This window comes from Sinocyclocheilus anshuiensis, unplaced genomic scaffold, assembly GCF_001515605.1.
Source record: "Sinocyclocheilus anshuiensis isolate Anshui unplaced genomic scaffold, SAMN03320099.WGS_v1.1 scaffold454, whole genome shotgun sequence".
Classification (NCBI taxonomy): domain Eukaryota; kingdom Metazoa; phylum Chordata; class Actinopteri; order Cypriniformes; family Cyprinidae; genus Sinocyclocheilus; species Sinocyclocheilus anshuiensis.
The window spans coordinates 4,281,577-4,309,052 of NW_015548217.1; the positions used below are offsets into that span (position 1 = coordinate 4,281,577).

Here is a 27,476-nt window from a genome sequence, read left to right on the forward strand (position 1 = left end):
AAAAAAACGATCTCAAGCTGATGACGCTGCCGTGAGAGGTTTGGCACGACATGCAGCAGCACCGTCTCAGTCTCTGTCTGGCGCGGGTGAACTCATTATACCTCACCTTTATATTTCTTCATTAAATAACTTATATTACGTATTTTTACTTGTTAAAGTAATTTGAAAACCTTGTGTGAGACGTAATTTCACAAACAGCATGAGTGAATCACCGCGCACGCTCTCTCTTTCTCTCTCAAAATACGCAAATGACTTCAAATCACCACATCGCGTCTATAAGCGAGCTACAGGCTGCACAGTTGACACAGGAATCACTTGCACAATCGAGGCAGTGTCACATCGTCACTAAAGTTTATAAATTGCATTACTTTTTAATTCTTGCCAGTGTTTAACCATTCAGCGCTCTCGCGCTCTCCTGGAAACCGAGCGCTCATGGACACTCGCTGCGCACACACATAATGGCAAGTTCACATTACTCCGTTTGCAGTGCGTTTGTGGTGCGTATTTTTTCAGCGCTCATGTTAACGGATTAAAGCATTCACATTGCACATGGTTGTGGTCTGGCAGTGCGTTCAGGAGCGGTGTAGGATTGTTTCCGCACCGAGTCTATTTTTGCTGCGCTGCAAGCCTGAATTAAAGTGACAGCGCATTGTTTGCTGTAAATATGAAAATGAAAATGTAGCAACTGCACCATAAATGCATATAATTAAAGTATACTGTCTTTCACAGTCAACACATATGGCTTGTTGGCTAGTTTTAAAGGAAAAGAGCACTTTTAGATAAACAGGCAATAATAGATGGCACTCGTGGAGGTAGGAAAACAAAGTTCTTTATGAACCGCAAGATTGCTTGTAATAAAGAATTAAATGCAAAAGAAAAGGCAGTAGAGCTGACTATTTCTGTCAATGGTAAGTTTGTGATAACGTAAGAGAAGTAGTTTAAATGTTTTGCCACTTGCTTGAGCAACTTAATATATAAATCTAGAAGTAAATGCAACAGTAAAAAGCATTGAATGATGTGTTGCTTATATTTATTGAGTTTAAACATGTCTGTGAAAGATTGTATTACTGTACTGTGTAAAAAAAACAATTGCAATGCTGGAAAAGCATTTTCAGTGACAATGTTTGGATTTGAAATCAAAATAATGGATAAATGTTGTGTTTGTGGTAAACAGCCATGATTCAGTAGTGGACTCCTGTGTGAAAGCTGCTTCTCCTCTCACAAGAGTCACCTAAGAGGGGAATTCCCCCCCATTTTCAATAATGAAGTTCAGGCCCTGAATAAATGTCTAAAAATCCTGATTGGTGTATCACTATAAATAGTTATAAATGATAAAAAGAAGGCTTTAAAAAGATCGGTATCGTGATCGGTATCGGCAGATACTGCTTTCAGTGATCGGCGATCGGTGATCGGCCTCAAAAATCCTGATCGGAGCACCCCTACAAACTGTATATAGCCTACCACCCAGCCCTAGTGTTTGCAAAGTACTTTTGAATCCGATTAAGAAAGTAGTGAGATTCAAGGGTTTACATGGCTAAAATGTTCATATTAAACAGATTATTTACGATTTAATTTCGATTGAAATTTCAATCAGTTCACATGAATCATCAATCTGATTATAAAGGAATTATTAAGGTTGCATGTGAATGCACCCACGGTACTGTTTAGCATTCAACACCCTTGCTCTTGTTTCACTGGAATTTGTCTTATCGAAGTGTTACATAAATGACATTTACAACAACATTTTAAATATCTTCACATAGTCATCACTGACAGTATCTTGGCTTCAGGGTCAGATGGATCCTTCTAGTAGTATCTCAGCTTTGGCTACCCTGATTACAGTCATCTTTTGTCTAGTTATTGTAAGAAGAGAACAACTTGCGCTTTAGATTATCAGTCCTGTTTTGACAATATGTTTGTTTGGAAAATTATCATACTTACCGTGTTTCAGTGGCTATTCATGAGGTTTGCACTGGACTGCTTCATTTGTGTTGGAATCATCCGAAACTTGATAACTAATATTGTGTTCGAGTCCAGTCAGTTGTTCCTTTTTACCACTTTACATATTAAACTTTGGCACATAACTCGACCTGAACTGCTGCTGTGGAAAAATGAATGATTTTGCTACAGAAAAATGAATGTGGAAATGAATGATTAAATCATGTGGCTTTTTGAGAAGAGGTGCACTATTGCTTTTCTAAGCATTCAGACTTACAATATTTGACTCTTTGGACTCGGAAAAGTAAGCAACCACCCAGAACAACATGCATTGCAAACACAAAGCAGTTTGTAAGAAAACAGAAAGTCTTGTTTTCTCATCTGAAACAAGTAGCTAAAATGCACCCTGTTGGATGTTAAAACATTTAGCAGATGTTTTTAAGGTGTTTATGCATTTGCTCTTTTTTAATAGTTTTCGACTACTTACATTACCAGTTTTTTGAAAGAAATTAATATTTTATTCAGCAAGGATGAATTAAATTGATCAAAAGTGACAGTAAAGACATTTATAATTTTCAAATAAATGCTTGTGTTTTCTATTTATCAAAGAATCCTGAAAAAGATGTATCACAGTTTCCACTAAAAATATTACACAAATGTTTCTTGAGCAGCAGATCAGCATATTAGAATGATTTCCGAAGACTGAAAAACTGGAGTAATGATGCTGAAAATTCAGCATTGCATCACAGGAATAAATGACATATTAACACATATTAAAATAGAAATCAGTGTAATAATATTTCACATTATATTAATGTTTTTACTGTATTTTGGTCAAATAAATGCAGCCTTGATAAGGATAAGAGACTTTTTTAAAAATATGAACATTTTACCAACCAAACCTTTAAATAATAGAGTACAAAGTATAAGTACCAGAAATACCATATTACATGTATTTTGGACCTGCATACTTTTGGTTTGGCATGCACCATGGTACTAATTTTTTGAAAGTAACTTTATTCTTGGAATACCCTGGTAAACCAAGAAGCAATTGCAGTACCATGGTATTACCATCTGAAACATCACTGTACCATGGTACTACCACAACACCTATGGGTACAATTCAATACTTTCCAAATGATGCACTCTTTCACAGAGGTCACAGCAAACTACTGGTGAACTCCGCTGAGCGTCCTTTGATACCGAAATATTTTCTAAGCCATAATGTCAATCAAACATTTGTTCCGCAATTATACAAGTGTTTCATTTCTCTGTAAAGTTTTAAGAGCTTATGGCAACAGTAATAATGTTGCGATCAAGAGGACGGAATGCAAACAATGACAACAACAGCTTGGCCATTCCAAACAAACATCAGATCAAGTTCATATGGGCTAACAATGTGTTTTCAGGGTCACGGCCCAAGTCAAAGGCCATTCGCATTCCTGCGTGTGGTTTATGTTGGCGAGCCGCCACGGGCATTGCCTGTGCTGACAAAAATGTTACATAATCATTTGCGGTTATCTGGTGACTGCGTGCAGCAAAAATCCCAACTAATTAATGATGGAAAACACATGCACGGTTATGACATGTGGACTGCACCAGGCCCGGCTTAGCCCGTGTGGCCTTCAGGGACCTGCTGTTTCCTGCGAGTCTGTCTGCAGCTTATTATGACAGTTAAGACGTGTTAATCCTGCGCAACACCTCTGGAAGAAAACAGGCACCGGTCAGCTAGATAGCGCAGCATGCAATCGAGCCAACAGCCTTGACTTTAGGTCCGCCTCTTTTGCACGATGAAAGTGACGCAATTGTTGAGGAGCAGAGATGTTTGTAGTTTAGGGGATTGAATGTTCTAGCCCTAAACTAATTCACTTTATTCAGATAACTTTTAACAAAAAAGAACTATATACAATATAGATTAATAGATCTGAATAGATTAATATGTTATGTGTTATTAATGTGCCATTAGAGTTACCACATTTGTGCATTATTTCAAACTGTTTTATAAATGACATATTTTTAAACATTTTAAATGTATGTATGTATGTATGTATGCATGTGTGTGTGTGTGTGTGTGTGTGTGTGTGTATATATATATATATACATACAGTGTGACCCTGGACCACAAAACTAGTCATAAGCGTAATTTTTTTTAAATGGAGATTTATGCATCATCTGAAAGCTGAATAAGCTGAATAAATTCCATTGGTGTATGGTTTGTAAGTATAGGACAATATTTGGCTGAGATACAACTATTTGAAAATCTGGAATCTGAGGGTGCAAAAAAAAAAAAATCTAAATACTGAGGAAATCCCCTTTAAAGTTGTCCAAATGAAGTTCTTAGCCATGCATATTACTAATCAAAAATCAAGGTTTGGTATATTTATGGTAGGAAATGTACAAAATATCTTCATGGAGCATGATCTTTACTTAATATCCTAATGATTTTTGGCATAAAAGCAATTACAATTGCATAATGTATTATTCACATATGTCCTCTAGCTCAGTGTTTCCCAACCTTTTTTTAGTCGCGGCACCCTTTGGAAATTTTAACAAACTTGTGGCACCCTACAAAATAAATTTTGTCACAATATTTGAATTTCTAACTTCGAAAATTATAGATATTCGGTACAACAGGGAAGAACTGCAGAATATAATGTCATACAGATATTTTTAATATTATTAAAAAATTTTGTCCATCAATGGTGGCAATCAGTAGGCTCATTTCTAATGAAGAGACCAGTTTATATGACAGATTTTAATGTAGGCTTTTATACATATGTAAACATTATTTAATTACCAAAAAAAAGTTTCATTCGAGAATTGAGCCAAAACAATTGAGAAACACTGTAAGTTTGAGAAATGTTTATATATATTTTAACATTTATAATAATTATATTTCTATCACATTTTTTAAGTGTTTGCATGTCCTTTGAGTTTTAATGCATTTTGAGAAACAGAGAAATTTGTGAGCATCGCTGCATTAATTTACTTCTGCCTTCATCCCAGGTTCATTGGAAAAATGTGCCTGTGGCGACATTTCAGCAAAATGTTATTACGTTACTTCCTGCACGTTTCGCAACAATATGAAAGTGAAATGCCCAGCAAGTTACGCTAAATGTGCATTACTACTTAAACATGTGATAAAAATATATTTTCAAAAAAACAACCATGACATTTTAGTTTGATTCTACAAGTCTTTGAACTCGTTTAACACTGTACGTAATGCTGTACCAGGTGAGCTACTGAGCAAGTTTACTACATCAGAAAAGCCATATAGAGCTGGTTTTGTAATGCAAACTTCAAAATGTATTCGTTTACAAATCATGCACTATGGAAAAATCATTTGAGTTTAGTTTGCGTTTTTACAGTGCATTATTTTTCACTGAGTGTCGTTACTGGAACCAGCATTTACACTTTATTTTTCTGCCAAAAAGTGGAAGATTACTAACAATTAAATATTTTCATCTGTATGCTAGGCATGTCTCTTGGTGGCTGAAAGTGCTTAGTAATATCAGGGCCTCAACTGCTTAATAATGACAGATACTTTGCAGACACATTTACAGGCTCCTAAAAGTCTCTGGAACCATGGATCATCTGGGATGGGACCAACACCCACAGTTATGTGCTATTATCTCTCGCCTCTATTGGCCAAAGAGCCATCACAACTAATGCAGTCATCATCGCCTTCAGATGGGCCCTAACTGGAATGCTAGGAACTAGAAAGACTCTTAAAAGTGGAAATACAGCTTGCGGTATATTTATGTGGCGCCTGAGGACGCATTCCATTTCTGCAGAGTCTGAGCTGATGTAGGGAGTTTTCATCTTAGTCTCTGAAGTCTCTCGCGGTCTGTTTCACTCATTTGCCATCGTAAAGCTCAGGTTGATACTCCGCAGACCTTCACACAGCACTGTCACAAAAAAAGGTTGAGTTTGATTTACTCTGAAAGACTTTGCTTCTTTCAGAGTTTTCATTCTGTGTGTGCATGTTGACATTAAATCAAAATGATATCCTCTTTGTTGTATCTCAGCGGCATGCAGTGAATGTCCTGTTCTAAAATTAGCAACATTTCATTTATGGCTGGAACTTTTCAAGTCAGCATGGATTCAGAATTTATCCTATATTTATTTTGTTAATGTACGTTCATGGTCTTTTCGAATGAGTCATCTGTGTATGTTATTGTAAAACGGAAAAAAGCTAGTCTTTGTTATCTTTCTTGAAAACTTCTTTAGGACTGACATCATTAAGCACTGCTATTTGTCAACCTTTTTGTCACAAACCACTTTTCACGATGCAATTACCATGCAATCTTTTGGCCAATTTTTTTTTTCTGGTTGAATATCCTGTTTCAATCGCAAATACATCATATTAAAAAAATAACATGGATTGTGAATGCTGCTTTGTTGACTTTAAAGACTGTGATATTTTATTAAAGACATAATCAGTGTAAATCGAAGAAGCAACAAAAAGTGCTTTCAATTCGGCTATTAAGATCTCTAATGTGTCAGTCTTTTGACAGCTAAAATGTATTATAAAATGGTCTATATATATAATATATACAGTATATATACACATATATAGATGGATGGATGTATAGAAAGATAGATAGATAGATAGATAGATAGATAGATAGATAGATATTGACAGTAATTGTCAATTGACAGTAGACAGTAATATTGTGAAACATCATTCAAATTTAAAATAACTGTTAAAATAACTAAAATTTCAGCATCATTACTCCAGTCTTCAAATTACTCTAATATGCTGATTTGCTGCCCAAGAAACATTTCTTATCATTATCAATGTTAGAAAAGTTATGTTGCTTAATATTTTTTGGAAACCATAAAACATTTTTTTTTTTAATGAACAAAATTTTATAACATAAATGTCTTTACTGTCGCTTTTGATTCATCCTTATTGAATAAAACTATTAAAACTATAAAATTATTATGTTATGAGGCCCTGCTCCAAAGCAGAGCCAAATTCCACTGGCAGAATTGTGAAGTGTGAAACATGGAGTAATATACCCCAGAACTGTTTATCCTGGGTTAAAAATGACCCTGGATTAACAGTTTGTGTAGAAAAGTTGGAGAAGCTCATTATTGATTAGATTTTTGCACGTTTCCTGGTTTGGCTCCTCCTACACTCTTAGAAAAAAAGGTACAAAAGCTGTCAATGGGGCAGTACCTTTTTCAAAAGCTACACCTTTGTTTATCCCTAAAGGGTGTGTATTAGTATCTTAAAGGTACATATCGGTACTTTAAAAGCACAAATTAGTACCTAAATAGTACCTTTTGAAAAAGCATTGCCCCAGTGACAGCTTTTGTACCTTTTTTCTGAGAGTGTATAGCGACCATGTTTAAGCTATGCTTAAAAAACACAGACTTTGAGTGTTTCGCTGCTCCCTCTGCCCGGGCCGTGCCATCTTCTCACACACAAAGATGGAGAAACCTGGCTGACATTTCTGACTCGCCCTCACTCCTAGCCCATCTTGGCCAGTCCAACTCAGAGCGCTGAATAAATCTCAGACTGCTGTATGAAGAGATTTATAGGAGGACAGGAGAACAGAACTCCCACTGGCCTGCTCTTAAAGGGGGCAGCAGCTGTAAAAACAGTCCGAAGCGCTCCGTTCTTCCAGTGCTTATCACCCGGTCCACCACCCGGTTGCATCAGACCGGGCTCTCGTGTCCATGGAGAGCTGCTAGGCTGCTGGCGTGTGCGGCCCAGTATGCTCCTACAGTGGACCCAGAGGGGATTCAAGGTTCCTTCCTTTAAATGAACGTCTTTGGCTCTTTTGTCGGCAGATCTTGGATACAATAGACTCGCCCTCTTGATCCCAAGGAAATAAATTTCTTCCCAGAATGACTCTGTTACAGTGTGAGGAGCAAATGAGACGTTACCATAACAACAGATGTGAGGAACATTGGAATTTTATGGCTCCAAGAGGATTTTATAGCTGATACAAAACAAGTTCTATAAAAAGTTCTATAAATGTATTCACTAATGTAAAGTTACTGAAATAAACTTTTAATAATACAGAGAGAAATTAGAGCTCAGGCTTTAGCATTGTTATTTCTCATGCATACTACAGGTAAATAAAGAAATTAAATGTAATAATATGTAACCCTGGACCACAAAACCAGTCATAAATGGTCATTTTTTGAATATTCTGAATAAATAATGAATACATTCTGAATAAATAAGCTTTCCATTGATGTATGGTTTGTTAGGATAGGACAATATTTGGCTGAGATACAATTATTTGAAAATCTGGAATCTGAGGGTGCAAAAAAATCAAAATATTGAGAAAATCGCCTTTAAAGTTGTCCAAATGAAGTTCTTAGCAATGCATATTACTAATTAAGTTTTGATATATTTATGGTAGGAAATTTACAAAATATCTTCATGGAACATGATCTTTACTTAATATCCTAATGATGTTTGGCATAAATGAAAAATCTATAATTTTGACCCATACAATGTATTGTTGGCTATTGCTACAGATATACCCCAGCGACTTAAGACTGGTTTTGTGCTCCAGGTTCACATATTATTATATTTCATAATATTGCATTGTTATTTTTGCAAATTATACATTAAGCAATATTTTGCATTGTGATTGCATTTTAAAATATTCAAATTAGGCATAATTATTTTATTTAATATTTTAATGTATTATTTTGTTAATCTGGTCAACAGTACTACAGATTTTTAAATAATTAGAATTAGAAATGTATACGTTGAGAATATAAATAATGTAATACAGTTTTTTAGTTTAGTAAATTGTAGTTTACACTTTTATAGTTGATACAAAACAAGTTATATAAATAGTTCCATAAATGTATTTACTAATTCAGACTTGCAATAAACTTTAAAAATAAATAAAACAGAAAAACATCAATAAATAAGATTTCATGCATTAGCATTTTTATTTACTTATTATTTATTTATTATACCCAAGGTTAATATGTATTTCATTTCACAATAATGCATTTTTTTTTTTTTTGAAAATTAAACATTAAACTACACATAAAACAATATATTTTGTATTGTGACTTTAGTCACATTAGTTATTTTATTTTATTTTATTTTATTTTATTTTATTTTATTTTAATGATCTCTTCAACAGGACTACAGACTCTTTTGCCTGAAATAAGTTATAATTTATAAATTATAATTTGAAATATATGCTTCATAAGAATATAATAAATATAATATAATATAATTATATAATACATGATTACAAAAAAGATGATCAAAAAACCCTCAGTCAATGACTTTTCATATTTTTAAAAGCAAAACCTAAACTTTGATGTCTCTATGTTTTATATATATGAGCAATAAATGCTAATGTAAGTGGCAAAAAGGATATACAATCATCGATTTCATTTTTTTTTTTTTTTTTTTAGTTTGTTGAAGTTTTTATTTGGATTATTTGGTAGATGCAAAATTCTGCAGAAAGCCAAATTATTCAATCCTTTCTAAAACATGATTTATTCTCATATGTATTTGTCACTAATATAAAAACTGACACAGTCACCTATGTGTGTGTGTGTGTGTGTGTGTGTGTGTGTGTGTGTGTGTGTGTGTGTGTGTGTTTGAGCTTGAGCTTGTAATGGTACAGTGAGCACACAGCAGTGTTCTGCTACATAACAAGACATTCATAGCTCATGTGTATGTTCTCTGGGACTTTATAGGAACACAACAGCAATAAACATCCCGAGTCACTTGGGAGGTCTTTTCGCTGTTTGGAGGGCCACAGGAAAGCCTGAGCCTCTCCATTAAGGTCTCAATATTATCATCAAACCTTCTTTGGTTGCAGCCCTCACACGAGAAGATCACATCTCCATTGCTGCCGCAACATCTGTCTGCTCATGATGGTGCAGCAATCCAAAGTATGTAGTAGAAAAACAGAGCAGCTTCCTGCTTTGCCTTCATGTAAAAAGGCCTGTGTGACCTAAGAGCTCCATTAAAAAATTACTGTCATTTGAAATGGAATTAATTGCTAGCCTCCATAATAACTTTCTCTCTTTCATGTGAATAGTGCTGAATTGAGCCAGAGTGCGTGAGTGTATTTTGTTTTTGTTAGCTCACGAACATCTGTTCAGTCACACACAGCAGTAGAGGCGCATAGTTTTCACACTGTTTGTTGTGCAAGATGTCATGACGCCAGATGTGCTAAATCATGTGACTTATGAAGCACATGAGAACGCAAATTTAAAAGCTAAGGAATGGAGCAGATTTACACGACCTATATTTTGTGGAATCTTAAAAACATGGATGCAAGGATATTATTTTTCTGTACTTGAAGCCTCTTGGAACAATTGGTGAACATATTAAATATTTGTAAGGATACTTTCCTCCTTAGACCACCTTAAAGTTTAAAGAAACAGAGAAAGTCTTGAGGCTGCCACCTAGTGGTACAGCAATCCTAAAATCCCTTAGTGACAGAGAATCAAGCATGTGGACACCCAAGTTACCCCATCATCACAGTATGAGTTCAAACTAAATTGAATCAAGTATTAATCCATATTAAATTACATTTGCGTTCCTGTAGTTTAAACAGTAGAGCATGGTGCTAGCAACGCCAAGGTCATGGGTTCATTTCCCGTGGAATGCATGAACTGATGAAAATGTATATATTAAATATAATGTAAGTCTCTTCAGATAAAATCGTGTGCCAAATGTTATTGTATTTGATTCCAAAATGTCTAAATTATTACGTAATTTACAAATGAATGAATTAATTTATTCATTTAATTGAATTGCGTTTCATTTGTAAGGTATGTAATAATTTACAAATTATGTAATAAATTACAATAAAAGTTCATATTATTCCTAAAAAAATATTTAGGATTAAAAATAGCTTTGCTGTGTTTAACACTTGTGCTGCAGGATTCAAACCAGTTTTTTTTTTGTATGCATTTATGCAATTGGCAGACACTTATCTAATAGAGGAACATAAGCAATTTGTCACAAAATATTTAGAGTATACAATACCATGTTTATTAAAAGGTTACGTTAGGAAACAATGCAGAGAAGAAAAAAAGGTGTGTGTGTGTGTGTACCTGGTATTTATCCTGTTATGGGGACCAAATGTCCCCACAAGGATAGTAATACTAGTAAATTTTGACCTTGTGGGGACATTTTTGAGGTCCCCGTGAGGAAACAAGCTTATAAATCATACAGAATTAGTTTTTTTGAGAAAGTAAAAATGCACAAAGTTTCCTGTGAGGGGTAGGTTTAGGGGTAGGGTTGGTGTAGGGCAATATGTGTGTGTGTGTGTGTGTGTGTGTGTAAGTGCAGTAAGTGAGTTTTTTTTCTCATGCGGTGCGCCAGAAGTCATTAGTTCATCATTAGCCTAATTTTATACAACATTTTATTCCTAAAACATGGTGAAAAGTTTTTGTTTTCTTGGCTGTTGACAGTATTTTCTAATTTATGGAGTGATAAAAAGAGAAACCCAAACTCCCCTCTGTAAAAAACATTGACTCGAATATGTCAGCAAAATTTAAAAAAAAAAGTGTAAACGAAATTTTTTTTTAATTGGCTTTGTTCACTTGTTAGATTTCTGGCTTAAATTATGTAAAGTAGGGTATAGCATAATCAGTTGATATTTATACTGTCACATGGTGTGTGTGTGTGTGTGTGCGTGTGCGTGTGTGTGTGTGTGTGTGTGTGACTGTGATATCAATGTATATTCCTCAAACAAACATGCTTCTCAGGATGTAGATGCACATTCTCCTGGACGTCTTTTAGTACTGACTGTTATCGCTGTCTTTTACTACTGCTGTTTTCACTCACAGTGGCAGCACTGCAACAGTTTGCAGGTCTCTCAACACATAACACAATCCACTGTGGGCATTTCCAAGCAGCCCGTAAAACGCTGCGGCCTCCGAAACAGCATGCTCCATTTAGCTCATGCCACCCCCTGTGTGGATAAACAACTCCCTCTTAAACTCAACTTCTCCACTAACTTGAAAAATTATAAGAACAAATGAAAGAATCCTAAACCAATTATCAAACATCATGCTTTCTATAGCCAGTAGCATTACATTTACATTTACATTTAGTCATTTTGCAGACGCTTTTATCCAAAGCGACTTACAATTTGGGGATACATAAAGCGATTCTTCTTAAAGAGGCAAACAGATACAGGAAGTGCTTGTAATACCAAGTTTCTAGACATTGTTCAAATAAGTACAAGCTAGAAAGAGAAGGAATAAATAAAGAGACAGAAATTATTATTGTTTTTTTATAATGATGATGATGAAGTCAAGTAGCTTCGAAAGAGATGAGTTTTCAGCTGTCGCTTGAAAATTGTCAGGGATTCAGCATTCCGGATAGGGGTGGGAAGATCGTTCCACCAGCCAGGAATGGTGAACGAGAATGTTCTGGAAAGTGATTTTGAGCCTCTCTGTGATGGTACCACGAGGCGTCGCTCACTAGCGGATCTCAGACTTCTGGAGGGGATGTAGATTCGTAGTAGTGAGTGGAAGTAGGCGGGTGCTGAGCCTGTGGCTGTTCTATATTCCTGCATCAATGTCTTGAACTTGATGCGAGCCGCGACCGGTAGCCAGTGCAAGGAGATAAAGAGAGGTGTAACATGGGCTCTTTTGGGCTCGTTGAAGACCAGTCGTACCGCTGCATTCTGAATCATTTGTAGAGGTTTGATTGTGCTTGATGGAAGTCCAGCCAGAAGATATATGCAGTAGTCCAGCCTAGAGATGACAAGGGCCTGGACAAGAAGTTGTGCAGCATGCTCCGTTAGAAAGGGCCTGATCTTTCTGATGTTGTGCAATGCAAACCTGCAAGATCGAGCGGTCTTTGCAATGTGGTCTTTGAAGGTCAGCTGGTCATCAAAGGTTACACCAAGATTTCTGACCGAAGTTGATGGGGTCAAGCAGTCAAAAAGATTCTTTCCACGTGATTTAGCATGATGAATCATAGCTGTAATGAACTGATTTGGTGTATCCAGCTTGTTGGTTGTTTATTTTCTCTCCTTTTTCACATTCCCTTGCTGTGTTGGAAATGACTTATTTAGACTCTCAGAGGAATGTATTTCAACAGATGTGTTTCGCACCACAATCAGCGCAGTGTACCGCTTATCAAAGCCAGCTGTGGATGGAGGTGTGTGTCAGCAAAGCATCCTTAGATGGAGCTATATTTAAACACTGTAGTCAAAAGGTGTGAGGAAACCATGTGAAAGAACATCCGCGATTAGTTTTTCTAGTCTGCTAGTGGTTACTGTAACTACACTATTATGGTCTTTCTTCACTGATAGCCATAGCATTCTGGCCACACACAATCTATCTATATGTGTGTGTGTGTGTGTGTGTGTGTGTGTGTGTGTGTGTGTGTGTGTGTGTGTGTGTGTGTGTGTGTGTGTGTGTGTGTGTGTGTGTGTGTGTGTGTGTGTGTGTGTGTGTGTGTGTGTGTGTGTGTGTGTGTGTGTGTCTGTTTGTTGTTGAAGCTCTCTTGGTTCTCTCTTCAACTGTCTGGTCTAAATGCCATCTGGAGTGTAAATTGAGCTGTAAGTTTGACGGTGTATCAAGGTCTCCCATTGAAAGTTTAAGTGTGACGGATATATATATATATATATATATATAAAACACATACACACACATCTGTTTTTGGTGTCCTGTCCTTGGAAATGTCCTTGTTTTACAGCATGTTTTTCACTGCTTTTATCCATGAAGAACTTTACCTGGATGAGAGCGGAGCATTATTATCATTAATAATCAAAAGAGAATTTGTTATCGGTTTCAAGGTAGTCACATGCTAACTATTTGATATTTGCAATGATTAATATTTACTTTTTTCATCGTGTGTGTTTTGGTGAATTAAATCAAAACCTATTTGACGCTAACGTCCCTCATACCTATTAATTATAATAATTAATTATGGAACCCACAACAATTTAAAAAAAAGGAAAAAGCATGCAAAAATGTATAGTTTTATTTCTTAGATAATAACAAGTGAGATTTCAATGATGTTTTGACAAATGAACAAGGAAACGTCCCCAGTTTCCATTTCAGCAATCTGGTCTCCTTAGTTTAAATATTGTAACTCTATTACAAATTCTTAGGATTGCTGTACCACTATTCTTAAATTAATAGTTCACCCAAAAATTATTATTATTATTTTTTGAAAATTGACTGACCTCTTCATCACAACAGGTTTGGAGAAATTTGGCATTACATCACTTGCTCACCAATGGATCCTCTGCAGTGAATGGGTGCCGTCAGAATGAGAGTCCAAACACCTATTTAAAACATCATAATAATCCACAAATAATCTACACAACTCCAGTCCATCAGTTAACTTCTTGTGAAAAGAATAGTTGCATGTTTGTAAGAAATAAATCCATCATTAAGGCATTTTAACTTTAAACCATTGCTTCTGGCCAAAATACCAGTCCATGATCCATAATAACGCTTTCCTCCAATGAAACATATAGTTAAAGCCTAGATTTTTCCATGAAAATCCCAGGAATCCCAAACAATTTGTCTGTGCTTTTCACAAACCCACCCTCTCTCATATTTATAACAATAAATGCACCAACGGCATGAAGATTTATGGTTCTGAAGCAATTTAATAAGCCATTTTTGCTTTGCATGCACAAATGTGAAAGTTTGGTGCATTGTGGCAGCCTTGAACACCGTCCACACCAGCATTGCTTCACTCTGTATGCAATAGACATATTACATTTCAACGTTTTCACCACTCTTGTAAATCCAACCCTTAAGGGGATGCCAACTGGTGAGGTGGACAATAATTGCCAGCGTGGAAGCTGAGCGATCCTAATCATCGGGTGTAATCCTACATGTGTTAAACCACACTCAGTTGGCGCGTTTACATGAGACAAACCCCTTTGTATGCGATTATATTCCTGTTTTCCCCCTAACACCACAGTATAAACTGTAAAACCTCTAGTGAGCACTTGAGCTTGACCACAGAAAATGGTCACATTACATGCAATTTTAACTAAGGCCAGTCTTACTGTAGTGGCTAACTCTAAACGCTCGGTATGTTTTCTGCTTCATGGAATGTCGCTGGAGCCTGGCTGGAGCGATTTCCTCCCGCAGTGTCCATCCAGTCAGGCCGAATGGGTGTTTTGCAGGATTTTGTGGTGGAGAAATTCGCTTCTGCATGGGACAGTGATTTAGCCTGGCTTTTCCACTCATTCCCTCTGGCATTGAAAGCTCTCATCACAAGCTTCCTTTCAGCACCGGAACAGCAGCTATAGCATGGAAAGCCAGACGTGTAGTGCTAGACCTGGAGCCTTATGTTTGTCTTCCTCCTTCGCGGAGAGAGAATTATATGGCTTGGCTTGTCTTGTGGCTTGCTTTAGATTCTTAAACAGCCTTGTTACTAAAACATGTGTGGGGTCATGAAATGAACTGTGATGAAATATGAAATTTGTTTCATTTTTTCCTCAAATTACATTTAATTTTTTTCCCATGTTACTTGTTTTACTTTTTCATTTTTACATTTTAATAAATGAAATCATATTTAATAATTAAAATTAAACTTCAACAATGTATTAATGAAACTATTAAAAATAATGTAGAAATTCAGTGTGTTCTGCATATTTAATTAATCTTTAAAAAATGTAATCAAATAAAAATTGAACAATTCATTTATTTTTTTGCAAACAAGGTGGGTTTAAGTGGGTGGAAAAGTTGTAAAGTGGACCAGACATTGTGCCGTTAGCCAGAGGTCTTTCTGTGGGACACTAAGCAGAGGTCTACTTCATGTTGGCATGAAGGTTGGGAAAGTGGATTAGTTCAGGGGAATTTGGGGGTTTTTGCAACACAATGAGACAGATGTTTATGGTGCGGAAGTCAATGACAGAATGAGCAAGTGCTGGAATGATATAAATATTGTCTGGATTTATTTAACCGTGAAGCACTGTATGCAGTTTTCTGCCAGCCCTACTTGAACCCAACATTAGTCGTGTGAGATAGGACTTACCACATAATTTATATGAGTAAATGGCCATATCATTGATGAAGGTTTATGATGAATATAATAGCTGCTTATCAATATAATAACTGCCTGATTGCCTATGCAGAACTGACTTACTATGTCAAGGTATTTTGGGTGTTGTTGTTGTTTTGAAATATCGTTCAGAGGTTTGAGGTTGGTAACATTTTCTAAATGTTTTGAAAGAAGTCTCTTATGCTCACTAAAAAAATATAGCAAAAACAGTAATAATTTAAGAATTTATTACAATTTGAAAAAACTGTTTTCTATTTAAATGTATATTAAAATGTCATTTATTCCTATGATGCAAAGCTGTATTTTCAGCGTCATTACTCCAATCTTCAGTGTCACATGATCCTTCAGAAATCATTCTAATATGCCGATGTGCTGCTTAGTTAGTGGTTTGTTTAACTAATTAATTTTTGAAAATGCTGTAAATAGGTAAATAAACCTTATGACATGCCTTATGTATTTTTCTCTTTCAGATCCACATATCAAAGTTAGCGGTAAGAGAGACAATGTGAAAGAAGCCAAGGAGAAGATCATGTCTGTCCTGGACACAAAGGTGAGCATGTCAAGTCAGATTTGATGATTCGTATTTGATATGTCATTGTGCATTTCAAAAATGCCTCATTCGTCATCCCTGTCATTCTTGGTTGCTGTAGTAGCTGGATGCGTTTGGTTTTACGACAGCTGTGACATTTGAAGCAATGGAATTTGAGGATCCTGAGAGGAACTATGTGGAGCTTGACATCAGGAGCTCCTCCTGTATTTATAAGCAATGAATCATGGCTTAAATCATATTTGGAGAAAAAGGAAGACACATTATGGCACTGGCTGACTGAAGCCATTGGTGGTTTAGGGGCATCTGACATCTGTGGCTTCTGCTTTAACAAAACATTTCAGACTATATCCATTCTTCTGGTAATTTATGCCAGACATAATGCAGAACATCCACCAATGCCAACTGAAGAGTTGGTTGTAACATCACTGTAGATTTGTGAGGTAATTTCCCTCAAGCGCTTGACGTGAAATGGGAAATGGTGTGTATTGACATCTTTCTGTAGACTTGATGTAATGGAAATCTGACTTGGCTCTAGCTCATAGATCTAATTCAATCTGTCACAACTTTAATGAAGCTACTCAGAGGAGCAGGATCTGTTTTCCTGTATTTAAAACTTTGTTACACCTTCAAAACTGAGGTGACTATGGTACTGCAGTTAATACAATCCAACTCTTTTGTTTCTTCAGAGCAATCGCGTGACTCTAAAGATGGACGTCTCACATACCGAGCATTCACATGTCATCGGCAAAGGGGGAAACAATATCAAGAAGGTGATGGAGGACACGGGCTGTCACATCCACTTCCCCGACTCCAACCGCAACAACCAGGCTGAGAAGAGCAACCAGGTGGGATTCTGACTTACCCAGCTTACCCAGAGAAAATATAAGGAACGGTCCCACTTTATATTAAGTGGCCCTAATACCTGTGTACTTGCATAGTAACTAGATGTGTACATAGTATGTAACCACAGTGTAAGTACACATTGGTACATAGTATCTACAGCTGTAATGTTTGTGTAACTACACACATGTAACAACCCACTGAATAGTATGTGTAAATACAAATGTGTAACAGGACATTGGTAACAACACTTTTTGGTAATGAAAGTACAAATGTGTAACAGGACTAACAGCACCTTTTGGTAAAGAAAGTGTTACACTTTATATTAGATTTATCATGTAATTACTCAGCACATGATGTTACACAGCATGCGGCCAGTAAGTTAGGCTTTACATAAATTGTGGTTGGTGTCCAGAATGTTACACTTTATATTAAGTGGACAGTTCCTGAGGAGTTACCATGTAAGTACACTGGAATTACAGTGGTGCACCAACTCCTCCCACTTTACATATCGCTAAACCTACCCATCTCCACCCCCTGGATCAAATTGTTCCAATTACTCTTATACATATTGTTGTTACAAAATGTAGTTATATATGTCCTGTTACACATTTGTACTTACACAAACCATCCTGAGGGTTGTTACATGTGTGTAGTTACAGAAATATTACAGCTCTAGATACTATGTACCAATGTGTACTTACACTGTGGTTACATACTACGTACACATCTAGTTACTATGTAAGTACAGAGGTATTAGGGCCACTTAATATAAAGTGGGACCCAGCATTATTTTTTACAACAATTAAAGGGAAAGTTCACCCAAACATGAAAATTCTGTCATCATTTACTCACCCTCATGTCGTTCCAAACCTGTATGAGTTGCTTTCTTATGTTGAACACAAAAGAAGATATCAAGTTTTAATTTACATAATGTATATGTACGTTTTACTTTTGGTTTTTCGTGTAATTGTTATTATGCTCAGTATACTGAAATACAGTATTTTTTTATTATCATAAGATAATTGCATAAATATCACCACAGTAATGAGAATGGGGGTATGATTAATTGTTATACAAATAATGATAAATGTCAAAAATCGTGATGTTCATTAGTTTGACTTTCTTTAATAAAATTAAATAAATCGGTTGGTAATAAAATAAGTCTCTTATGCTGCATTTATTAGATTTAAAACAGTGCAAAACAGTACTGTTGTTCAATATTAATAACTTTTCTGTTTTAGTGTATTGTAAATTGTAATTTATTCCTCTGATGGCAAAGCTGAATTTTTACCATTATTAATTCAGTCTTCAGTGTCACACGATCCTTCAGAAATAATTCTAATATGCTGATTTGATGCATAGAAACATTTCTTATTATAATCAATGCTGAATACCGTGCTGCTTAATGTTTTTGTAGAAACTGATCATTTTTTTGTCAGGATTATTCTTTCTTTCTGTCACTTTTGATCAGTTTTATTCATCCTTGCTGAACAGAAGTATTAATTTCCTTAAAAAACCTTTTGAATGGAAGAATATATGCAAACATAATATTATAATAATAATACTATAATTTATACTTATAAATTATATGTGTATGTTTGAAATTATGTTCTTGTTATTTTGGGTTGAAATATGACCTGGGCATGTTTCTTGACAGGTTTCTTGAGATATTCACCTAAAAGATTATAATTTCCATTTCAGGTCCTGGAGCTGTTTTGATTTCTAAAATGAGTTTATGTATCACTGAGCTACTCATTGTATGCATATTGTCTGCAGCCTAAGGGAGGTAAAGACTGAGCCATAATTGGATGTGAGACATGTTTCCAGACTTGATAAAATGGGGAATGTGGAAATTGAGCAATGACATGGCCCTCCCTCAGTGTGGGCTCATGTGTTGGGTTCAGAGTGGCTGGTACTTGCTGACAGGTGAATGAGAGCCAGCCAGGGCAGAATGAAGAAATCTCACCTCCTAGTGGTGCTCGTATGATAACATTTGGCAGACGAGTATTTTTCATTCTTAAGGGATTCGTTCACGCAAAAATGAAAATCATTTACTCAGCCTCATGTCGTTCCAAAATGCATGACACTTGTTTTTCTGTGGAAAACAAATGAAAATCAAATCAAATATAACTTATAACTTGTTCTCCGTGAGTATACATCTGACTTTCTTGTTCCTTTTCTGCAGGTGTCCATAGCCGGCCAGCCAGGAGGAGTGGAGGCCGCCAGAGCCCGAATTCGGGTAAATAAACATTCATAATATGAGTACAAACATCTGTGTTATTCTGCGATAAAGGCAGGAAGTAGAAGTGGGAGGCTGTTATTTATCTTGAGGAAGTGGACAGGTACAGGGGGTGTTAACATAAATGATTTTTTGGATGAGATAAACACATTCCTCAGCATCCCAGCAGTCGTCCCGGTAACACAACAAGAAGCATTCATCTTTCTCCTGATGTTTCTAGTTGAGAACTTGGTGCTTGAATCAGAACCGTTGCCCTCTGTTGGTATTTCATAAGCATTACAGCCACGTCTATCCATTTCGATGGCATAAAAACCTTCCTTTCACAAAGCTTTACAGGCAAAAGCCTTTTAATGGGATAAAACATGAGGAATAAGAAGGTTGTAGGAAGCTTTTGACACTCAAGGTCTTGAGTTTTACTTATAAGACCAGCTTTAATAATGGCTTGATGCGGAACACATGGTGCCAATTGAAGCTGATATCTTGACTGTTTGGCCGGGTGTCGCCTGTGCGCTCCTGCTCCGTCCAGACTCTTTTCTCGAATTTCACCAGCGCCAGGGCTCCGCACACGTGCTTCCTCCTCAGAGAGAACCAAGAAAAACAAGCCAAAGCATTCGAGCACAGCGGGCTTCCTTAGTGTTTGCATAAAGACCGAGCCCCAATTAACTCGAGGACGTTCTACACCAGAAACTATCATAAGCCTTCACTATTGTTTCACGAAGCAATTTGTATAAAATGAGTACCTTTGAAAAACCAGGCTGCTCCATTTTTCATGTCCAAAACACATAAAGTTCTGTGGGTGAAATGTATATTTGAGGGAAGGATGTCAATGGGGCAGCCTCAATTTTTCTCTTCCTCGTTCGCGTGACCAGAACTGCTGGGAATTCTTGTCTTGACCACCTAATCATCTCCAATTTTTCCTCTTTTCTCTCTTCAAAAGATCTTCACCCAAAGTCGTTTTGATGCTTTATTGTGCCGTTACACCCATGTGAATGGTATAGCGCCAGTATAATTCTCACACTTAACCTCATGTCAAGTTTGAAGTCTCTTTTCAGGCCAACTGAGATTGTTGCGGTAAAGTCAGAATGCAAATTAAGATTTTTTTATGAAACCTGAGAGGTTTCTGTCCCTCCAATACAAATCCAGGTAACCAAAAGTTAAAAGGTTATAAAGGAGGCGTAAAACAAATCCATATCAATAGAGCAGTCTAATCCAAGTCTTATAAAGAGATGTGATCACTTTATATGATGATGAGTAAGTGATGACAGGATTTTTATTTTTGGATCTATTTAATGTTATGTTGCACAAAGGTCAATGATAAATAACTGCATCCACAAGAAAGAAAAGAAAAAAGTCTTTCAACATTTTTTTTATTTTTTATTTTAATTTCATTTGTGATGGTTTTGATAAAATGTTCTACCATTTTCAAAGTATAAATGAATCTAAAAATGTTGTGGTGTAACAATAAAGTAAAAATTAATAATGTATTTCAGTGTACACATCATAATCATTATTTAAAAATAATAATACATTTATGTTTTTTCCATTTTTTACTTATTTATTTTATTATTATTTTTTATGTATATCATAAAAGAATTAATTCATAAAAATGAATACATTTTGGGCAACTGGACCACCACATTATATTTTACAACCTGAACTAACCTTGCCTTGTCATAAAAAGGTCAAATAATCTCAACTTGAGCAGTTTTTTTCTCTAAGTAAAAATAATAAAATATTATTCCAAACTTAAAGTTATGAAACATTTTTCATTGATTACATAAGGGTGAGTAAACAATGACAGAATTTTCCTTTAAGGAAGATTTGTGATATTAGGACGCTACGTTATGGTCCTAAATAACTATCAAAATGTATTTTAATTCAAAATATTTAAAACATCATCATAGAAAAGCTGTATTCAAACACTGAGCATCATGTCATTGACCCACAAGCAAAATGTTTGTATTGCATGTTTGTGTTTGAGACCCTGCGTGTTTGGCCATGTCCCAACACTTGATGCTTGAGCGATTAGTCCGTTTAAAGATTAGCCTTGCCTTCTTGGAGGGACCTAGTTCATTTCAATGGAATGATGCACAGAGCATCCTCCTCGCTCTTTGGATGCGTGTTGTCTGTGAAAACAGAAAGCAAGTACAGCAGTTATTGATTCTACAGAAGGTCAGAGGAAAGCTCAGACCTCTTGTTTGTAAAAGATCAGAATACAGAGCTCCCCTCCAAATTCCTTATTAACAATAAGCAAAACAAAACACAGGAGGATTTTGTTTGGAAAGCTTTGCTCATAGCCAATGCATAAGCCTTTGGTTAAAAATAGCCATGGTTATGGTTTTAATAGCTCAAGAATGAGGAGAACCATTAACAAAGATGAATGTGCAGATCTTTCTTTTTGGCCCCTGGTACAGAATATGAGGGTGAGCAGAGCCCCCACAGCATATGGGACTGATCAGAGCTGCATTTTTAAGGCTTGGCTATTCATTCTGTTTACCAATTCAGATTGGTAAGGCACTGTTTGCTGGGCTCTTGATGACCCTAAATCACAGTAGAATGATGGGAAATATTTGCTTATTCCGCTTTGTTTCTGAAGACTTCATGGCTTGAATGTCGGCCAAATGGCCTGCTAGCAGTAACTGTAAGTTTGGCCAGCATTCATTCAGAGCAAACCATGTTGTTCACATTTAAAGCCAAGCACACACTATCTTGTCACCCTGTGCACATTTAAAAACTTGAGTTTCTTGTTTCCCTTTGTCAAAATCATTATGCACAGCTAATTGTAGACTGTGTGCATCAGTTACAGTCGCTCTCTTCATCAGCTGTGCCTATAGTCCCAAAATGGCATTCTTGCTCACAGCTAAGCATGAGTTGATTCTTGAAGCCTTCAACCAAAAATGAAAATTTGCAGAATGTATTCACCCTCAGGAGATCCTACATGTAGATGAGTTTGTTTCTTCATTGGAACATATTTGGCAAAATGTATCATTACATCACTTGCTCACCAATGGATCCTCTGCAGTGAATGGGTGCCGTCAGAATGAGAGTCCAAAAAATCTAAAGAAATCCATAAAGGTGTTTAACTGTAAACCGCCACTTCTGGCCAAAATAGTCCATAGTCCAATAGTCCAAAAGAGTCCATAATATCCATAATAACGTTTCCTCCAGTGGAAAAATCCCATCCCCTGTTGTCCTCTCACATCAAAATCCACTGACATATTTGTTTACAGTTATTTTGTGGATTATTTTTGCTTATAAATGGTTCTTCATTATTGATAGAGGACTTGTATTTTAGTTGGAAGCAATGGTTTGAAGTAAAAAAAAAAATCTTGATGAATTTGTTCGTGCAAACATGCAGCTTTTCACTTTAAAACATGTTAATTGATGACTGGAGTGGTGTGGATTACTTGTGGATTATTGTGATGTTTTTATCAGCTGTTTGGACTCTCATTCTGATGGCACCCATTTACTGCAGAGGATTTTTTAAAACCTACTTTGAGGATTTTACACATGTGCATTCAATGCAATTAAGTGCAATTTTGTCACAATTAATATCTTGGGCTGTTGCTCGTGTGGGAAACGTGGGTTTGAATCAGTTTCCAGTTTACTCTAGTAAAATGTTTCAAAAGCCCCCCAAAAAAGAAAAAGCCATTTGAGCCAGATTGGGTCTGTTGATTAATTACCCATGATCCTAACCTGTCAGCAGCAGAAATAATAAAATTGATATCAGTTTAATGACTATAATTCAATATCAATAATTCAGATTGCATTAACTGATGGGTTTGTTGGTCTTCTTTCAGGAGTTACTTCCTTTGGTGTTGATGTTCGAGCTGCCAGTCATAGTACAGCTGAACCCTGACCCCAGCTCTCCTGCCATCCAGCACATCTCCCAGACGTACAACATCTCTGTGGCCTTCAAACAAAGGTCCAGACTCTATGGAGCAACAGGAGTAGTGCGGGGCTCACAGAATAATGCTGAAGCCGTGAAGGTGAGACACTCATACACTAACATATGGGGCAAAATCAGTTGCTGCCCTCCCCCCTCTTTTTTTTTTTCAGGACAAAAATCTGAGAAGCAGATAGATTTCTATGAAAATACAAAAACTTGTATTCTCATAGAAATCTATCTTGGTTTTTAAGGGCTTAAAGGTCTTATTTCACCATTCCACAAAATAAGACTTTAAAAAATCTTAAAAAGGGCATAAAATGTTGCATGCATTGCTAAAAATTTATATATTTCTCAGTATTTTTGTCTTGTTTTCCAGTACAAATACCTAAACGTCCTTAAAGGGATAGTTAACCCAAAAATTAAAATTCTGTCATTATGCAAAAAAACTAAAATAACAACTTTATTTAACAATTCTTCTCCTCTGTGTCACCCTAGTGCCATTTTGGAGAATACTACGACGCATACCCATGCTTTCCTCTGAATGTAAACAAGGTGCAGTGCAATGCTTGTTTTGCGTCAGCAGCACCACGGGTACGCGTTTTTTACGTGCAGATCAAAGCACGTGCATGCGTTGTGGTACACTCCAAAATGGCGCTATTTATGATATAAAGATATTTTGTCGATCTTCTTGGTACCGTTCTGGACCTTGAATGTGGTAGCACCCTTGCTGTCTACGGAGGGTCAGAAAGCTCTCGGATTTCATCAAAAATATCTTAATTTGTGTTCCGAAGATGAACGAAGGTCTTACAGGTTTGGAACGACATGAGGGTCAGTAATTAATGACAGAATTTTCATTTTTGGGTTCATTTTTTCTTTAAATTAAGATACATTTACTTGAGATGCAAAATGAAGATACAAAGTCTTGTTTTCTGAGAAATTGAACAAAATTGTGCTTGTTTGTTCATTTTTTTTTTTAAAGAACAAATATCTGTAAATGGGATATGAAAATATATTTTCCCTTTGAATTAACTTATTTTTCCTAAGTCCATTTGTGGACGTTTGTTATGTTTTTATCATAAACTCACTTGATTTTGATCAGTTCAATCAATTGTTCCATTAATTCTCCCTTAATTTTAATTGTATAGATTAAAGAGATCGGTACAAAGTTGTATTTTGAAATTCTGAAGTATTGTTAATGCAAATTATTGAGAGAACATAATGACTTGGTCTTAAAAATGTCTTCAAAAAGTATTAAATTGACCTTCTTAAAGCCTGCAGAAACCCTACATTTTAAAGGAATATTCCTATGGGGTAATATGTTTGCAAAGCATGTTCATCTCCTAAAGAGAACATCCTCATTAGCTCCAGAGAAGATCACAGTAAATCCTCCAGCAGACACCTACAAAGCCTTTTATCTCTGTGTGTCTGTGGTGATTGCCACACTTTGGACTGAGCGTCTAGTGTGAAAGAAGCCTGCTTTTCTTCCCAAAGAGAATCTTCTTCCATCTCTGGTCTTGAGGAAGGGTCTAGGGCTGGAGTTGTCCTGTGGGCTGCTGGCTATGCCTGGTATGTGTTGAGAGCTGAAGTGAGGAGTTTGTTGCCAAAACCGCCTACAAACACGGCCAGAAAGGAACCCCAAAAGAGCCCCTTTGCCTTTCCTCTCTTCCCCTAGTTTTATGGCACGCTGAAAGAAACTCCCCGATCTAGGCCATTCTCAGGGTCGTATATGCCAGATGGAAAAGCAAGAACATAAAGAGGTTCTTGTTTACTAAAACACGCTCCATTAGTGTCAAAAGCACCAGTCGTATTGGTAGATCGTAACCAGGGTGGTTGTGATTGACGTGAGTTTGAAAAAGCTGTCTGTGAGGTATTCATGGTTTTGTTCAGGGTCAGAAATAAACTTTTCCATTAAAGGGCAACATTTGTCCCCTGAATTACTTTCCAAAGGCATTTTTTTTACCTTTGTAAATGCATTTTTTATAATTACTTGATTAGATGTATCTGTGTTGTCTTTTATGTCAAATACTTCAATTTAAGCGATTACTTCCATCAATTAGAATACTGTAGACTGTTAACAATAAAATTTGATCAACAAAAGTCATCTTTACACTGCAAACATGTGTCACTTTCTTTCTCGCAGTTACAAGTTTATATCTCACAATTCGTGTGAGTTTATATCTTGCAATTGAAAGTTATAAACTTACAATTATGAGTTAACATCTTACAATAATCTTACAATTTATAATAAATGATAACATCTTACAATATGACGGTTTTCTTAGAATTGCACAAAGAAAGGTTTGCAAGAATTGCAAGATATAAACTCAGAATTGTGCAAAATAAAGTCAGAACTGAAGACTTTTTATCATCTCGCAGTTCTCGCAATTGCGAGTTATAAAGTCAGAAATGAAACAATTGCAAGAAATAAAGTAGTAAAATAAATCAATTCTGAGGAAAAAGTTGTGATGCATAAATTGGGAGATATAAACTCACAATTCTGAGAAAAAAAAACTTTTGCACTCACAATTGCAAAAAAAAAAAAAAATCTGAATTGTGAGATAGAGTTGTAATCGCCTTTTTAAAATGTTTATCCCATGGCAGAAATGGATTTCCATACAAAACAGTTACTCAAAATGCTGCAGTCAACACTTTTTATTCATTTTCACATTTCATTTTGATTGTGTCAGCTGTAATAGATTGTGCAGGGGCATTTTTTAAATTCGGGAGGCAGCTTTGTTCATTACGTGGCATTTTTGCCCCAAGTCCCCATTCATTTCCAACCCTGGTGTCATTGCAGAGGGGCACAGCGGTTTTACTGGAGCACCTCACGGGCAACCTGGCCAGCGCCATCACGGTCAGCACGCAGCTTGACATCGCGCCCCAGCACCACCTCTTCATAATGGGCCGCAACGGCAGCAACATCAAGCACATCATGCAGCGCACAGGAGCGCAGGTCCACTTCCCAGACCCCAACTGCCCACAGAAGAAATCCACCGTCTATGTGCAGGGAACCATTGACTCTGTGTGTCTGGCTCGCCAGTACCTGATGGTGAGAGATTTTTTTGTTCTTTATTTCTCATGCCACAGTGTTTTTGAATGCCACAAATCATGCAGCTTTTGAGGAAAGTGTACTATTTTTTCTAAGCATTCAGACTTGAAATTATACACTTGCAGCGACTAATTTTCTTTTTACTCTTCTACTCTTGTTAATAGAATCAATGACATGACCTTTTGCTTGTCCTGATTTATCAATTTATTTAGAAAAATAAAATAGGAAATTTTATCATAGAGAGGAGGACCCCTGCAGATCCTCATGACTGCGTGTTAAAGTCAATAAATATCTTAATTTACAGCTTGTAAGCAATATCACATTTACCTCTGAAAAAGACAAGCATATTTATTATATTTTTACTTAACCTGTTGTCTTCATTATTTAAGGTGTTTGTATAAATCAGTCATGAATGCAAATGACAATATTACAACCACAGTTTAATTGTTTGTTACAGCAAAGTTTTAAAGGGGTCATATGATGCTGCTAAAAAGAACATTATTTGGTGTATTTGGTGTAATGAAACGTGTTTATGCGGTTTAAGGTTCAAAAAACACATTATTTTCCACATACTGTACATTATTGTTCCCTTTCATGGGAACTTCGAACTGCATCCTCTAGGGGCCGCTATGGGGAACGCCTCGTCGTGACCCGTGTCTGAAGCATACATTGAAAAAACACCAACTCGTTGGCCGGCGACAGCCATGACGTCACTACCGGTGCGACTATCGTATAAATAGGAGCCGGGAGCACACATCATTCTCTTCTTCGTCTTCATTGACTGTTTTGTTTGAAGCGTGCATTTCTGTGGTAAAAGCGATCTCTATTTATCTCATTATGGCGAGCACTAGCAAAGCATTTAAGGATGTGTGCATCCGTGTTGACGTTGTTTAACATCTGATGACACACACGATCTATACGTTATTTGTTTGGGCGAAGAGCACGCACGCGATGTCTCCGAGGGGG

At 36.4% G+C, this 27,476-nt stretch overlaps 1 protein-coding gene across 1 annotated transcript in view; it reads left to right on the top strand.

Annotated features, from left to right (window-relative positions):
* Nucleotides 1-27,476, top strand: part of LOC107653928 (protein bicaudal C homolog 1-like) — an 89,110-nt gene that overhangs the window by 39,999 nt on the left and 21,635 nt on the right. Inside the window, exons 4-8 of the mRNA XM_016440789.1 lie at nucleotides 16,411-16,490; nucleotides 17,177-17,335; nucleotides 19,519-19,572; nucleotides 23,373-23,561; nucleotides 26,259-26,510. Coding sequence (XP_016296275.1) covers nucleotides 16,411-16,490; nucleotides 17,177-17,335; nucleotides 19,519-19,572; nucleotides 23,373-23,561; nucleotides 26,259-26,510 — 734 coding nt within the window. The remainder of the gene's footprint in view (nucleotides 1-16,410; nucleotides 16,491-17,176; nucleotides 17,336-19,518; nucleotides 19,573-23,372; nucleotides 23,562-26,258; nucleotides 26,511-27,476) is intronic.